The sequence below is a fragment of the Ochotona curzoniae genome, unplaced genomic scaffold (assembly GCF_017591425.1).
Source record: "Ochotona curzoniae isolate NIBS_2020 unplaced genomic scaffold, NIBS_Ocur_1.0 contig_3819, whole genome shotgun sequence".
In the NCBI taxonomy this organism is placed as follows: Eukaryota; Metazoa; Chordata; class Mammalia; order Lagomorpha; family Ochotonidae; genus Ochotona; species Ochotona curzoniae.
The window spans coordinates 45,644,422-45,662,431 of record NW_024466004.1 but is presented as its reverse complement, the minus strand read 5'-3'; the positions used below and the strand labels follow the sequence as shown (position 1 = coordinate 45,662,431).

At 40.1% G+C, this 18,010-nt stretch overlaps 1 protein-coding gene across 1 annotated transcript in view; it reads right to left on the bottom strand.

Moving 5' to 3' along the window:
• The window catches only part of MANEA (mannosidase endo-alpha), a 37,096-nt gene extending 26,082 nt beyond the window's left edge, over window positions 1-11,014 (bottom strand). The window contains exons 1-2 of the mRNA XM_040983789.1: window positions 10,886-11,014; window positions 1,719-2,296 (exon numbers count right to left, since the gene is read on the bottom strand). Coding sequence (XP_040839723.1) covers window positions 1,719-2,262 — 544 coding nt within the window. The 5' untranslated portion in view covers window positions 2,263-2,296; window positions 10,886-11,014. The remainder of the gene's footprint in view (window positions 1-1,718; window positions 2,297-10,885) is intronic.
• Window positions 11,015-18,010: the final 6,996 nt, after the last annotated feature.

Here is an 18,010-nt window from a genome sequence, read left to right as displayed (position 1 = left end):
ACCATAATGGCCAGTGCTGAGCCAATCCAAAGCCACAAGCCAGGAGCTTCTGGGTTTCCCACCCAAGTGCAGGGTTCCAAGGCTTTGGGACATACTCTACTGCTTTCCCAGGATACAAGCAGGGAGCTGGATGAGAAGTGGAACAGTCAGAACATGAACAGGCTTCCCTATAGGATCCTAATGCTGGCAGGTAGAAGATTAAGCAACTGAGCCACCGTGTTAAGCCCCTAGTTCTCTTGCAGTGTAAGACTGACAGATTCTGGGGACTAGGATGTGTACCTCTTAATGATATAATAGTCTTATATTCCTACTGAGTTTTTGGAAAAATGTATCTATCTGATATCTTTAGAATTGAAGGGTATTGGCATAAAGGATAGGATATACACTTATCTAATCTTTAAAGATTTGAAAACGAAACAACATATTCATAATAAGCTATTATAATGTACCTGACGCATAATATAAAACTGGATTTCATACCCAATATCATTATTTTAAAAAGCCAGACATTTAAGATTCATATACATAACAGATCTAAATATAAAAGCACAAAACCAATCAACTTTAACGCAATAAAATATTATTACTATTTCATATAGCATCTCAATATAAGAAAAAAGACCATAAATTCAAAGAAATATGACTATTAAGCAAAGTTAAAACATACTCAACCATAAAATAATTTAAGCAATCTCCACTTCAAAAAATGTCAGCTCACTAGCTACATTATTAAAATATGTTCTGGGTATTTTTACCAAATATAGTTTTCCTACTCATAAGCATAATTCAATGTTTAACAAAGTAAGAAAAATGTCTGTTTAGAGTGATTGTAATATTATAATCAGGTGTTTTATTGAGTAAAAAAATCTACCAAATTGTAAAATACTTGCCTCAAAAACGAAATGAAAAATGTTTAATATACAAATAATTGTGTTATTGCCAGTGTTTAACAATAGCTAGTCCTCATACACATTATATAGTAGTAAAACTGTATATAGGGGAAACGGTATTTGTAAAACAGTAGACACAAATTAAATTTGAACTAAATTTCTTCTCTACTCACTATCAAACTTAATATATGTTGTGAAACATATGTATTAATATCTAACTTTATATATACCATATCCCTATTTATAAACTATATACATACTGGCTCCTGGCTTTGGATCAGCTCAGCTCTGGCCATTGTTGCCATTTGAGGAGTAAAGCAGTGGATGGAAGATGTTTCTCTCTGCCTCTCCTTTTCTCTGTAAATCTACCATTCCTAAATAAATGAATAAATAAATCAATAAATGTCAGATACATTGTATCTAAGGCTGTGTGCAAGATAGGGCTTAATAAGACAAATAAGATGAAACCTCTGGACTCCAGGTATATTTCCCTCCCTGAATTGGTCATACTAAAGCAAGAATATACTTTCAAGAAACATATATAGCTGTATACTTAAAGTAGAAAGATTATATCATACACAAATAATTTAATAAATTAAGAAATTAGGATACTAGTAAAAATGTTTTCAAATATGTTCCAACATTTAAACAAAATACAGTAAAGGTATAATTCAAAGATGTTTAAGGACCCATACACGTATTAATTTAGAAACAATTTTAACAATCTAACAATTAGTAATTTAATATTCTTCACAAAGCTACACCAAGAATACTGCTTATATACTTACACATATACCTATATACACATACACAAAAATAAATAATTACCAATAGAAGCTGAACGCATTTGCCTCATGTGAGTTTCTATGACAGAAGGGTCTCGAGAGCTATAACTTCCCAACTCAGGATAAAAGCTGGAACCAATGTCATCTGGAGGGCTGTGTCTTCCTTGAGGATAATTCTTGGCTATTCTAGGGTCCCAGTGTTCTAAAATTGGATGATTCCAATGTATATATTTACCATCAAATTGTGGATTTCCATACCAACTGTAATAAAATGCATGTAAATAATAATTCAGAGGTGGTAGTTCATCCAGGTTAAGTTCAGAGGCTTTGGAAGGTTTGACAGTGGTTTCAGCATTTTTTGAATTCTTGGTATTTACTTCATCATTGATTCTATTAATTTTTTGGTAATCAAAACTTTTTCTCGAATGAATAGTTCGTTGATGAAGTTCTGGAAGAAGGTCTAGTCCGAAAGGTGCTCCAAAACCAGCTGTATTTGGTCTCAGCATTTTTAAACCCATCATCACAGAGAAAATAAATAGAATAAAAAGTGACAAAATGATGCAAGTCCTTCTCCGAAACTTTGCCATGATGACATACTTTCAAGTCCAAAATAGTGTTCTACTGCAATTTATTGGAAAAAAAAAAAAAGATGTCATTACATTAATATTTTCCAATGCATTAAAACAAAAATTAAAATCCATACTTTATCACCTTAAATTAAGAAAATACAATATATCAATTACAGCTTTAAATATTGATATTTGTAAGATAATTACTCATTTGGATAAAATTGTTAGGAGACACAGACTTACGGGCCTTAGACTTGGCCAACCTGATAGCCTGCTGCATTGCAAAGCCTGCCTTGGGCAAGCAGGGCCACAGCAAGCAGGATATTAGGCCAGAACATCCTGTGTAAAACAGGCCGAATAGAACCTCCACCCTTGTTCTTGTTCAAATAATTAGTTCCTCCCCTGTTTCAATACAGATGATTAGTTCTTCCTGTTTCAATATAGATGATTAGTTCCTTCTCTGCTTCAAAGAAGATAATTACTTCCAGGAAACCCCTCCCCTCTCCTTCCTCCCCTAGAGAGGAAGGTATATATGAGGAGTAAAATAAAGAGCAGCAGGTACTCTTTTCCACCAAGTACGTGTGTCTGTGTGTTTCTTGGGCCAGTAGCCCAGGGACTAGCAGCCGGGCATTCCTAGTCCACCCTCAGGGTTTGAGCGTGGTGTCCTGCAGGTCGGGACACGAAATGATAACACTTATTGAGAAATATCACTACTGGGGCCAGTGCAGTGGCTCAAATGGACAATCCTACACCTGCAGACCCAGCATCCCATATGGGCACTGGTTCTGGCCCCAGCTGCTCCACTTCCCATCTAGTTCCTTGTTTATGGCATGGGCAAGCAGCAGGGGATGGCACCAGTGCTTGAACCCTGGCATCGGCATCCATGTGCAGAGAACTAGAGGAGTTCCTGTGTTCAGACTGGTTAAACTCTGGCTTTGAGGCCACTTGGGGAGTGAAACAGTAGATGAAAGATCTCTCCTTGCTTCTCCTTCTCTGTAAATCTGCCATTTAATTAACCTTAAAAAAAAATCACTATTACATTTTGTCAAATAAGCCTTTTGATAGTTTAAGACACATAATACAATTTCAGATTTTTACAATTGTTACAATATGAATGAATAAACAAATAGAATAGTTTATGCATACAGAGCTAGAATATGCGCAGCCCAAGAATAAAATTGAATTAAAAAAAATCACAGTTGTGTGTCTCAGGACGGGGCATCTCATGCCTGGATCCCAGACGACAGCCACCATGTGCATGTGGTGAGCTGTTCCTGGGCCTGCCTGGGCTCCAGAGGCTGCTCCCTTCCAGGTGAGTAGACCGAGGGGGGAGGCCTCTATGACTGGGCAGGTCCCGGACCCACCTGCCACCTTCATTGGGCAGTGAATGGGATTTGGGAGGGGCGCGACCTTGGGCCTGGGAGATTAAACTTCCAGCAGCCTCCTGGCTGCTGGTGGGTTTCAGGACAGGGCATCTCATGTCTAGATCCCAGATGACAGCCACCATGTGCATGTGGTGAGCTGTTCCCGGGCAGCCAGTGCACCATTTGGTGCCAGGCTCCATCTGCTGGCCGCCCAGCTGGGGAGCTCTGGGGTTTTGGTTCGAGTCACTGCTTAGTTAGCTCCAGGTTGAACCCATTGTGCTTCTAGGACCTGAAACATTCGTAAAGATCCCCACTGGCAGTAACTCTTCCTTTGTAAAACTTGTAATCACTGAACAATGCTGACCACCAAATACCAGTCCATGCAGAAGCTATGGCTTGGGGCTTGTCCTGCAAAAGTAGCTCCCACAGCTGGCTAAAGTGTCAACTGGTATTTGAACAGAGTAGATCAGGCAGGACTGAGCAAACCCTAGCTCACAAGTAAAACTAGAAACCAGGAGGGAGCACAGGTCATGCCGAGCTAGGCTCTTGCACCTACTGGCCCACATGAGCCAGGGACACTAAACCACAGTGTCTAAGGCAGAGGTTGGGACAGGTGAAACATCCAACAACAAATACCAGATTGGGTTGAAGGCCTGTCAGGAAAAGCCCAGTTCCTGCTATGACAGGAGGTGAACTGAGTAGGGCTGGCTCATGGGCCCACTGGTAAGCGTGAAACCTGGCACTGGGAGAGGTTCTGATGGAGGAGCCTGGGCAACTCCTCTGGCAGGACACAGACTCAGCAGGTAAGAGCAAGAAACATGATAGGAAACAGCCCAGAACAGGCCATGGAAAGTTTCCCACTGGCATACAATTGGCAGGGGTTGGGGGAAGACCAGGCTGGATCTGTCCATGTCATCCATTGGCAAATCCAAGCACCAGTGTGGGTCGAGCCAGGTTCAATCGCAGCAATGACTAGTACACAATATGGAATGCCGAGGTGAGGTTGCCTGTACTGGAAGGGACCGCAGCGCCCAACCAGCGTGAGAACAAGGAAGGAAGGGGGCAGAGCTGGCAGGGAGAATAAAGGAGGGTTCCTTTGCAGGACAGCTATTCCCGCAGGAGTAGGCTGGGATGGGGACAGACCAGGCTAGGCAGAGCTACCACACCTGTGTGCCTCATGTGGACTAGATCAGGGAAAAGCCAGGCTGGGTTGATTATTCCTACTAGTGCAAACAAAATTAGAGTGGGCAAGGGTTGTTTGGGCTTAGCCACAGCATCAGCTGGAATCTGGGAGTGGGCAAGGCCTGGGAGGGAAATAGTGGGCTCATCCCTCTTGGGTTACCACTTCCACAGGAGGACATAAAACTAAGACAGCGGCTGGGGTGGAATGGGGTGTGGGACAGACCAGATTACTGCAACACATACTGGCAAACCAGGGTAGGGGGTGGGCCTGGTGGGGGTTATTGCAGGTCCCTCCAACTAGGCTGCAGCTCCCACTGGTTTAGGTGAGGGCCAAGTATGTGCTGGGCAGAACCAGGCTGGACTGCAACACCCATTGGTTCCAGTGGAAGTTGGGAGTGAAAACAGAACCAACCCAGCAATGGCAACCACCAGCTGATCAGGGCGATGGACTGTGCCGGGCCCTGTACTTGCTAGCACATACAAGAAGTATCTTTGGAGATCTTCCTAATCAAAATGCTGGACTCAGAACCCTAACCAAGAAGAGAGAAGACAGAACAGGTCAACCAACCATCTCAGCTATGATGGACTATGTCAATCAGTGGATTTTTCAAAGACCTCATAGTGCTTGGAGTGGCAAGATTGGCAGCGATCCATAACTGTTGAAACATCAAAACCACTTGAGCAAGAACCTCAGAGCATGCCCTACATCAGGGGCCTGGGGAGGGTGGGAAATTGGGTGGGCCTTCTCCCTTAATACCCCCCTTTAAACATGAAGGAAACACTATGGAAAAAATACTAGTCTTATTCATTTCATTTTAGCCCTTGAACCTTTTTACTCTAATTAACTATGTAAAGATTGTCTAAATAAATAAATAAATAAATAAATAAAACAAAAAAAATCACAGTTAATGAAAGAAAACACTAGTGGCAGGCACTGATACAATGGTTAGATTTCCCCACATCAAAATGCCTAGGTCTAAGTCTTTCCTATGGTTTGATTTTATGTTTTTGCTAATGTTGTATACAGTCACAAGTAGAAGGTTGTGTCTTAGGTAGCTGGGGCCCTGCTTCCTATGAGACTGAGATTAGGTTCCAGGCCCCAAGCCTTGCCTCACCTAATTGTTGTTGTTGCCAAACATTTAGTGAGAGAACCAACTGATGAAAGATGCTGACCAGCAGGTTCCTTCACCTTTCAAAATAAATAAATAAACCTTTTTAAATATGAAGAAATACTTAGGGGTATATTTAAAACTCTCAAGTAAAATAACAATTTCTTAAGAAGGGAATGATTTAACTTTTTTAAATAGCAAAGAATCAGAAAAAAACTGAAAAATAATTAAAAAATAGAAAATCGCAAGTAAAATAGTTTCAGTCTGCTTTTAGTTATTCACTTTTATTCATGACTTTTATTGATGAGACTGATTATATAAAATCCATCATACCATTGTACCATTGTGAATTTAGACATAAGAGTTTGCTTCATGAACTCCTTTTAGAACTTTCATTTTTAAAAAAATTATAAAATGTGTCTATGGAATTATTACAAATAATTTCTAACTTTGAAAACTTCACATAAATGTTACAAAAAATAACTTATAATTTGCAAAAAGTATTATAGATTCTTCAGTGTGTTTGGGAAAATACATCATTAATGCGCTCATATGCTATCATGAGTACATAAGTTATACAAATAAAACATTTAAGTATGTTTAGATACTAATTTTTATTAGGTATACAGTTGAAAGTTTTTTAGGCATAAAAATTAAAAAGTTGGCATAAACCATTTTATTAAATATGACCTTTTGTGGTATGTTATCACTATTCTGAAATGTTTACTCTTATGGCATTGTTATTTATTTCTTTTAGATTTGTCAGTGTTTGCTATACATACTTTGATATTATATCTGGTGTTTATATATTTTAAATTGCTGAAACAAGTAAATACTATTAATTTTATCCATTAGTTTTGGGTGAAAATATATTATCCTGAGTTTCTACAGGAAACAATAAAAGGACATTGACTGATGTAGATAACCTTTTGAAAAATCAATACTATCTAATCACAAGGAAAAATCAGAAAACATACAACACCCCGTAGTGCATGAAAGAGGCAGAGTATGTGTAAGTCAGATGGACTAAGCTGAAGCACCTGCTAGTAAGTATAGAGACTGGGTGCAAATCATCGTCTAAGATCGGACCACAGTACCCCTGTTTAAGGGCAATAACCAGGGCTGGGTGCCGGCCTGGTAGGGGAACCATGGGCACTTGTTTTCCAGGCTATAGCTCCTGCTGGTGTGCACAAAGCCGGGGCTGGGGGAGGGAGCAGGCTGGACAAGGCAGCAGCACCCTCCCACATTTGTCAGCTGGGTCTGGGGGTGGGACAGATTGAGCCAACCCATACTTCCTTTTAGTAGCGCCTGAAAGTTGGATGGGATGTGAGCCAGGCCAAGCTAGGCTGCACCATCTCCTGGTTTGCGTGACAGATGGACTGAGGGTGGAACTACTCAGGCAGCTGTATCAACCAATATGTATATTGGCTACAGTACCTGAAGGAACAAAATCGATCCTGCACTAACTGGTACACAGTAGTCAAGTCTGAGGTCACCTAAGGTGAGCTTAATAGAAACCTCCATGATTAGACTGCTAAACTCAAACCCTGGCCACAGGGAAATTGCAAGATCCAACTTGCAAGTGCACGTGTTGGGACTGGACCCCCTCAGTTTCTGATGCTTATGAGAGGACAGCATGTCCATATGCACATGAGGGGTGTGACAGCCAGCACATCTATGCCAGCATAGAATGTTGAGTGCTTAGTCAAAGGATGGAAAGCAGAACAGGCTGAACAACTCTCATAGCCAAGCTTTGCAGCAAGTGTCTGAGTGTGTGAATGTACTAAGTTAGACCTGGTCGGTCAACAGACCTTGGAAAGATTTTCTCAACCCCATGCAACAAAGCAGACAATATCTCAGAAGTATCCAAATTACTCAAGCAACTCCCAGGACATTCTTCCCCTCATCAGCATCTCTAAGGCATCATCAAATGGCTGTCCATCCACTGATGTTGATGCACTTCAACAAGGAGAGATGCCCTTCCATTCCCCAACTGCAGACATAGGAGCAAAAAAAAAAAAACAAAAGAATTCCAATATTTGTCCCACCCACCTTTCTCCATACTTTGATCCTCTCCACTATAATCAGAGGCCACATGGATGTGGATTCCTTTTTACTAGGTAAACAATATTAAAATTAAAAACTAAAAAGAAAAATAAGAACAAAAAAGTTTCTTTCTCAGGACATGAATTTTTTTCTTTCTTTTTATACCCCTCCCGCAAAGAGAACTGAACAGGATCGATTTCTCGGCTTCTTTTTACATCATTTAAAGGGTTTATTAGCACTTAACCGCAAGGATCCAAGGGTCCTATACCAAATTTTACCAATTAACAGTAAAATCAACCTGGCCTAAATAAAGGAAGAACGCTGTGATGAAAAGTATGGCTTTTCTCTCCATTACAACGACTTAAGTCCAACGATTTCAGTTTTGCTATGTTTCTGGGATTTTTTTTTGTCTTTTAAAATTATTTTTACTTAGTTAGTTAGTTATTTGACCACATCAAGCAACCCAATCCTTCTTCATTTCCATAAAATGAATCATCACCTCACCTCACTCTCGGGATTTTTTTGAGGGTAAAATGAGATAACATTCTCAAGATGGGTATCTAGTAGACAATCAAACACCACAGCGTTTATTCCTTATGGTTACTTACAAAACACAGTTCATTTGTTAAAGTCAAAGGGAAATAGCTGTGCCCCCCTCCTGACAATTCTGATTATTGATAGAAGTACTCACTTTGACATATATTCTAGGGAACAGCAATATCGACTTTTAAATGGATACTTCTTACACATGTCATCATGTAACTTATTTATATACTTCATATTCCCTAGAAACACCTTTATCTTGATAGCCCCATAGAACCTAACATATCTATGCACAATCACTCATTTATAGCCAGTGATCATTACTGCTCAGTATAAGCAATTTGATCTCTGGCTCCTTTGATTTGGACCTTGGTATATATTTGGACAGTATGAATATAAACAAATTCTAATCTACTTGGCACAGTTAGTGTGAACATTAAGCTTATTAGGTGGAAAGAAGCAACATTCAATAACTCAAAAAAATCTATCACCTTCACCATTCATCGCAAAAGCATAACAACCCGTGTAATTCCCAAGTGTCTAGTGATTGTTTAGCTAAGAGTAGAGGAATTAATCATTGGCTTCAACAAAAGAAAAACATTGCAGGAGGCAACGAAGAGAAGTTAACTGCTGCAGATACATATATTCTCCTAACAGGAAACTACTCAAACACTAACTACTCAAAATCCATTCTCTTCAAGGGCAGTCCAATTTACTCGTAAATTAAACAAAATAAGGTGTGTCTTTTTTTATTATTACTATTTTTAGCCTTTTGAAATGCTAGTTGACTTTGAAATTTAGTGACTCCTAATAAAAATCTTTAGACTTATCCAGTTAAACCAGAGACAGAGATCCAGAGGTGTTGCAAAACCACCTATTTAAAAGCTATTTGTTACTATCGCGTAAGTCAGAGAACCCAAAATAACTGCACCTGTTAATTATCATCAATGAACGATGCACACTTTGTGCACTTTTTCGTCTTATTCTGTATAACGTCACTGGACATAAATAGAACCAAAACATTTGGAAATTTCAGAATGTTTCTGTATAAAGGTTCTCTTGCCCAAACCCGACCTTTTGGATAACAAAATTTAGTGAGACAAAACTGAAATATTCTTCTACTTAAGTCTCCACAACACCTACGAAGCAAAACTTTTAAACAGCATTTCACATGTGATGAAAATAAGCAGCTGGTCTAATTTCCCAGTCTCTTCTCTGCAAAAGGCAGAGAAGCCTGCCTGTCTGCTATGTTACCTTTCCACGCAGCATTACAGAGACCATAGTGCAGAATGTTGGTGATATGGTGGTCACCTTGCCCTGAAAGACTGTGGAATTGAAAAATGGACTTGAAAAAAGCTACCTTGTACCTACTCCTTCAACAGTAGCCCCGACAACCTGCAGTTCGTGTTCTGATCATACAGGTACTATTCATCGCGGGCAAAGAGCAGTTCTGGAAGTGTCTTAGATATTCGGGCTGGAAGTCTGCAAAGTTGCAGCAACACATCAGCGCTTTTTTTTTTTGTTTGTTTTTTTCTGAGAAACAAATGGTCACAAAAATGATTTGCAAATGGTGTGATTTAATGTCACCAATACCTGATTCTGTGCTTTTTATTTTTTTCCCCCAAACTACTGCCTTAACACTCTGATGTGAATAGCTCATTCTAGTCTTATCTCAGTTGGTATGACTAAATGAGCAATACTTTTCTTGGATTTCAGCAATGCCACCTGCTCTGCTAACACGCATCCCTGCTTAGGGTCTTGCAACAACAATGAAAGGAACTGCTCTTTGTTTAGATAACACAAAATCAAAACACCAGTCCCTCATACTTGCACAGGAGTTTTTGTTTCGGACGCCCTTCACCCTAGCAGACCAGTGGAAGCCCTGTCTGCGCCGGGCCTCCAGCTTGCCTCCCCGGAACTCCGAGGCGCCTGGAGAGGGAAAGAGCGAGGGCGAGGGCGAGGGCCACCTGACGCCCCGCGGACCCCGGACCTGGCCCTTTCCTTCTCCCGGCGCAGCTCAGGAGCTGGGAAAGGCCTCCCCCGACCCGAAAGAGCCAGCTTCCCTGAGATGAGAAGACAGAACTGCACCAAAGGCGAGGCAGAGGGGCGGAAGCCGCGTCCGGACCAGGCAGCGTGAAAGGCCACGTGAAAGGCCGAACTACTAACCCAGATAAAACTTGCGGGGAGCAGCGATCGGAGCCCATAGAACGTGGGAACCACGCTCGCTCCTCACACGCTCCGTGCCCCGGCTCCAGGGGCGCAGGGGCAGAGGGCGGAGGGCAAAGGGCAGCAGCAGGAACCTGCCAGCGGATTGGCCGGCGGGCGCGCAAGCGCCGCGGCCGATGTCGTACCCGCCGTAACCGCATCTAGGGGGTCCCGAGTCCTGCAGCTACTCACCAAGCCGGGGAGGGAGTCCGGCGCAGAGCGGCCAGGAGGAACAGAGCTGAGGAGGCGAACCTGACAACGCCCCGCCGTCCGCCCCGTCGGCCCGGCCCTCCTGGGAGACGCGCCAAAGGTGTTCCGGGGCCGGGGCGGGGCGTGCGCCGGTGGGCGGGGCTGTGGGGCGGGGCCTGCGCCGATGGGCGCGACTCGGGGCGTGGTGTATGCCCGGGGCTGGGCTCCGGGTTGGCGGGGCTCCGGGTGGGCGGGGCGGAGTGTGCGCAGCAGGGGCGGGGCTCCGAGGACGGGGCGTGCAGAGGGCGGGGGCGGGGCGTGCGCCGTGGTCTGCAGACGCCGAGGTCAGAGTGCATAGGCCACAGGGTAGTGGTTAAAACTGACCCTGCTAGGACAGTGGACAGAGATGGCGGGTTTGGGACCCGCCCTGTGTCCATCACTAGAAGAATCCCTCACCGTCTCCTAGGCACTTTAAGATTCCGCTGGAAAGGTGTTTTTTTTGTTTTGTTTTCTGTGAAATTGTCAAAGTTGTTTTTCACTTGATTATACTTTTTAAGCCAAGGAGCAGATCTGCCTGTTTTGACAAAAATGGATCTTGGAAGAGCCTGGTAGATAAATATGGCTTTTAATATTTTCAGAGGTATAAAATCACTTGTATCCCAAAATATTTAGCAGCAGTGATTGACACAGGGTAGGTGTGCACAGCAGGGGCTCTCCTGATAGGGGTTGCAGCACTAGGCCCTCATGTTACATCACCCTGGGAAGCCAGGAGGATTCTGTGTTTTGTTTTGGTGACATAGTAACAGAGTCTGAAAGGCGAGAACTTGATGCAGGATGTACAGGGTGTTGTAAAGGCTCTCCTTAAAACTTGACTATGGTTTTTACTTCTAAAAACATTAAGAAGAAAACATTTTTGACACAGAAAAGCACAAATGATCACGTACTAGATACCCATTAATTCTGCATACAAGCGCTTTGAAAATCCTTTCTCCTGAGCTTTGCTTAAAGTTCCTTTCACTGTTCTTTACTCTTTCATGCAGGCTTAAGGTAAGCCATACATGATCCATAAAACATCTCCACTTGGGTTTTGATTGGACTTTTTAATAAATGTGAAAGTAAAATGCATTGATTAGGGAATGCATTCCTGTGTATAAACATGTGTGTTTACCTATTAATTAAAATCTTTCATGCTCTATGTCTTGTTTCTTTTTTTTAAGGTTTAATCATCTTTCATATGTACTGATACCTTAGTGCTAAAATTGAAGATATCTTTCTTTAAATTACATCTTGCAATTGGTTCTTCATGTATTAAGAGCACCAGTTTGAGCATATTTGTCTCACAGTGAGAAGCTCTAGTAAATTGTTTGATATTTTTGTTAAATTCAAGAATATTCTTTATATGCAATCATATCATTGTAAATAAAAATGCTCATTCCCTTCTTTTCCACTTTTTAAGTCATTTACATTTTTCATCATTATCAGCTAGACCTTCAGTACAATGTTTATTGCATGTAATGATAGAAATTTTAAGCATGACGTTGCTGCAGTATGCTCAAGCTGTTTACAGGGACATACAGTGATTTTTATGGAGTTTGGATATCCACTTTTTAAAGATTTTCTAGTTCCTACGTGTTCATTTATTTTATTGGAAAGGCAGACTTATAAAAAGAAGGAAAGACAGAAAAATCGTACATCTACTGAGTCATTTCCCAAACATCTACAACAATTGAAGCTGAGCTGATCTGAAGCCAGGAGACAGGACTTCTTCCAAGTCTCCCAGGCAGGTGTGGAATCCCAAAGTTTTGGACCATCCTCGACTGCTTTCCCAGGCCGCAAGCAGGGAGCTGGATGGGACCCAGGGCATCCAAGATGTGCACCAGCACCCAAATCTGATGGTGACTCTCTCAGTCAGAAGATTAGCCAGTTGAGCACTCATGACAGTGCTATGCTTTCTTACACCTCAAGTGACTGTTTAATTAATCCAATACTTCTGAATTTACTGAAATAATCCTTGCTTTTATGATGTTATACTCATGGGGATTATTAAAAAAAACTTTTTGAAGTTGAATGGGGGAGTTATTTTTAATCATTTAGGTACTGGATCATTGAAGCAAACATTTGACATGGCAGTTAAGACACTACTCAGAAATGCATTGATCTTGTGAGACAGAATAAACCCAATCCCTTTTGCATTTTTCCATTCTCAGTCAATTTCAGTACCATTACCACCCTGATACAACAAGAAATGAAATGCACTGTTCTTATGAGACAAAATAAATCCTAATTATTGGTGATTTGATGACTGTCTCTTTTTAGACATCATTCAATATAAATGACCCATGCATGCTATTTGTGGTAATTAATTTCATTTAACTAGAATTCTACGTATACATCTTAAAGTATCTGTGTTGTCTGTGTAATTTTTTTAAATTTTTTATTTTTTTTTAAAGATTTATTTTTATTATTATTTTTTTTTTATTGGAAAGGCGGATATACAGAGAGGAGAGACAGAGAGGAAGATCCTCCATCTGATGATTCACTCCCCAAGTGAGCGCAATGGCCGATACTATGCCGATCTGAAGCCAGGAGCCTCTTCTGGGTCTCCCACGCGGGTGCAGGGTCCCAAAGCCTTGGGCTGTCCTCGACTGCTTTCCCGGGCCACAGGCAGGGAGCTGGAAGGGAAGCAGGGCTGCCGGGAATAGAACAGGCGCCCATATGGGATCCTGGGCATGCAAGGCGAGGACCTTTACCACTGCGCCACCGTGCTGGGCCCCCAATTTTTTCTTAATAAACTTATTGCTTTCCTTCTACATCCCTAGAACGTGAAGGGAATTATTTCATAGTGATTATCTTACATGTAATATAGTAAATATTCTAATGAAACTTTGAATCACAATGGATAAATTAGAGAAATTAAGCCACAACCTGTGACACTGTTATCTTACATGGGCACTGGTTCAAGCCCCAGTTGCTCTACTTCCAATCCAGTTTCCTCCTCTTGCACCTGGGAGAGGAATAGATGGGACTGAATACCCAGATTGAATTCCTGGCTTTGGCCTGCCCAGTTCTGACCATTATGGCCATTGGGGAGGAAACTGTATTGAAGATCTCTCTCTCTCTTTTTTTTTTTTTTTCTTTTCTGCTTTTTATAAAAAATGAATAAAACACATTTTTAAAAAATGCAAAACCTCAATATATTGCAAGTATGCAAAGGCTACAATTACTTCTAAGTATGATATTTTATCTCTTGTATAGACTTAAAATGAATTCTCTGAATAAAAGTAGAGTGGATTTTACTATGCTTGTACATACCAATTTGCAACATCTTTGAAATAAGAAAAAATCAATTCCCAAACAAAAATCCTGTTATCATTACAGTATGCTCCAATGGACATGATATGTCCATTGTATATGATTGTTTTACTAGCCATCAATTATTTTGTTTGTTCAATCCCAATTAACATTTATGGAACACAGTGCTACTTTGTTTTGTTAGTTAACATTGTGCATGTTTTTGGTAGGTATATTTATGGTATCCCTTGAGTTTGGGAAGAAAAACTGTGACTCCAAGAAGTCTCCTGAATGGTACACTGAAGCTTCCACATCTAGATAGTGCAATTAGAGATATAAACATTCATTGTTTCACCTATTGCTGTCACCCTTTAACTAACCACACAAAGAGAGCCTTGGCACCTACAGAATCCTGACAACAAGGAATCCAGTCTTACTCCATCCAGTAAAATCATGAACTATGTCACAGGTCAAATGATAGGCAGACGTTGGCAGGCCGTCAATGAGATGCTATAGCTCTGTAAATTCACTGATGAAAACTCTCCCTCTCTCTCTCTCTTTCTCTCTCTCTCTCCATTTCAATTCCATAAATAAATGAATATTTTCAAAATATTTGTTATTTACATCTTTTATATCTCCACATAATGATAAGCACTTTGAGTGCAAATGCAGAAATTTTCAGATTCATGTTTTTGCCTGCAACACTAAGTACATCATAGATGCTTATATTTGGAAGAAAACTGACTGGTAAAGATTTCAAGGTGTTAATCCACTGAACTTCTGAATGTTACTTTATATGGAAAAAGGAACTTGACAGATGTGATTACGATTATTATGGTATTCCCAAACACACAAACAAACAAACGAAAAACAAAGTACAGGGAAATTAGGATTAACCACCAAATCGCTGAAACCCAGTGCCATATTGCTGACTTTCAGACTAGATGAGGAACATTAAGTAAAGGAAGATACACTAGCTCTGGAAATGGAAAAAGTCAACAGAAATACTCTTGAGCTTCCTAAGAGAGACTGTAACATTTTAATTTCAGCCCAAGTAAAATGACTCAGACTTTTTATATCCAATACTACAAGAGAATAAGTGAAAGCTCTTTAAGTTACATTGTTGTAGTTCATTCTAGCAACCATACTAACTGCTTATAAGATTCGTCGAGTAATTATTCAGTGATGAAATGAACAGTTGAGGTTAAACAAATATTACATTAGTTAGGATATGCTTAGGCTGACCTATTTTTTTTTTAATGTAGAAAAATATAGATATCTCCTTGGTCGTAGACTTACAAGATTATTTGAGTGTAAGAAAAACATACTTTAACTAGATCTAGAGTTAAAAGCTAATTAGATTTTTCTTCATTAGGTTTTAGTTATTGTTTTTGATTCATTGAGATTGTTATGTTGATTTCAAGGTAACTGGTTTCACTTAATCACTGATTTACCCAGTTGGGAGTCAGTGGCTATTGTAAGGATACGTTCGTATATGTGAAATCTCTATCTTACAGAAACTCACCAGGAGATACGGAGAAACACATTGCTGAATTTACAGTACGCAGTTACATTTATTGGAATTATTTCAGTATTATTTACTTATGTCTGAATCTCAAGAAGTTTTGAATGCCCCTAAGTCTGTTCTTTATTCATCTGTTTATTTTAATGCTACTTTGTAACAATGCATTTCAAATGGAAAGTCTTCAGAAATATGTAATTGAACACATCTACTGGAAAAAGTTTTATCATTTACTGACTCAAATAAGTGATAATATATAATGAGTGTTTGTGTGTATGTGTATGTATATAAATATATAAAGTATATAAATAAATATATATATAAATAAATATATAAAGTATATAAATATACTTTTCAAAAAAAGAAGCATGGTCATTGTTGTGGTGCAATGGGTTAAACTGCTGATTGTGATGTCTATATTCCATAGTAGAGTACTTTTAAGTCCCAGCTTCTCCAGTTTTAATCCAACTCCCTAATAATGATCCTAGAAACTATTGAAAATAGACCAGAACAATGGAAGACACAGATGGAGTTCCAAGATTTTTATTTCAATGGTCAGCTCCTTACACCTTCCCAGAGTCCTTGTATTCCTTGCTTTTCTTTGCTTTTCTTTTCTTTTCTTTTCTTTTCTTTTCTTTTCTTTTCTTTTCTTTTCTTTTCTTTTCCTTTTCCTTTCTTTTCTTTCTTTCTCTTCCTTCCTCTATTCTTTTTTTTTTTAAAGATTTATTTATTTTTATTGCAAAGTCAGTTATATACAGAGAGGAGGAGAGACAGAGAGGCAGATCTTCTGTCCAATGATTTACTCCCCAAGTCACCACAACCAGCAGTGCTGCTGCCGATCCAAAACCAGGAGACTCTTTCAGGTCTCCCAAATAGGTGCAGGGTCCCAAGGCTTTGGGCTGTCCTCAACTGCTTTCCAAGGCCACAAGCAGGGAGTTGGATGGGAAGTGGGGCTGCCAGGATTAGAAACGGCGCCCATATGGGATCCTGGCAGTTTCAAGGTGAGGGGGGACTTTAGCCGCTAGGCCATGGCACCAGGCCCCTTCCTTTTTCCTTTCCTCTCCTCTCCTCTCCTCTCCTCTCCTCTCCTCTCCTCTCCTCTCCTCTCCTCTCCTCTCCTCTCCTCTCCTCTCCTCTCCTCTCCTCTCCTCTCCTCTCCTCTCCTCTCCTCTCCTCTTCTCTCCTCTCCTTTCCTTCCTTCCTTTCTTTCTTTCCTGCCAAGACCTTGCCTCTTCCATTGGCAACTCTATGAGTGTTATCTTAGGAAACCTATTAATTTGATATTTCACCTATTCTCTAAACTGTAACTGTAAAGCGAAAAATGCAGTAGGTCTATTCTAAAAGAGGTACAAGTTTAAATGCTATAGCACATGTTTCTCTCTTAATTCAGACATGTTAGAACACTGTTTCAGGATATGAATTAAAGAATCCAGTAAACTGTAAAAAGTTGTTAGAAAATCTATAGGCCTGAAAACAAATTCTTTATCAGAGAGTTTAATAAAGAAACTCTTGTTGTGAGAAATTTGTGATAGTTAAATACTATATGGAATTATGATGGATATAAGTAAAATGAAAAATGTTTTAAGGTTAGTTCCTGTATATAGAATGTCTAGGAAGCAAAATCGCCTAATTTCTTTATTATGTATTTAACTGTCCTAGCTTATGGGAGTATAGGTTGATGTCATGTGCTAACTGAACCTCAAAGGAGTCAATGTGATTTGCCTATTCTTATAATATTTAAGTGAACATTTTAACTCTAATTAGACATAGCTCACAAAGCCTGATACAATAAATTAATACTTTTGCTTGGAACAAATGCTTTACATTTTCAACAAAAAATAATGCACATGTTATGCAGTATAATGTTTTAGGAGCCAAGTTAATTGGTAATAAATCTGTTTCAAAATTGACCCATCACTCATGGGTTTGTACATCTGTTTGGTTTTAGTTAAGAGGAAAAGAAAAGGTAAACTGGTACTTTTGTGCTGCCCAAACTATCAACTGACTTTCCTATTTGGAAAATCCATCCTTAGCCAAAATGTAAACATCATTGGAATGTTGCCCAAACAGGACCAGAAGGTGTTTATCTCTTCTCATCTAGGTAATCCTCAGACAGGAAGAGACTGCACCTCGGGAATGTTAACCCTGAGAGACATTCTCATTTTATTTTTTTTTAAAGATTTATTTTTATTATTTTTTCATTGGAAAGGCGGATATACAGAAAGGAGAGACAGAGAGGAAGATCTTCCATCCGATGATTCACTCCCCAAGTGAGAGCAACGGGCCGATACTATGCCGATCCGAAGCCAGGATCC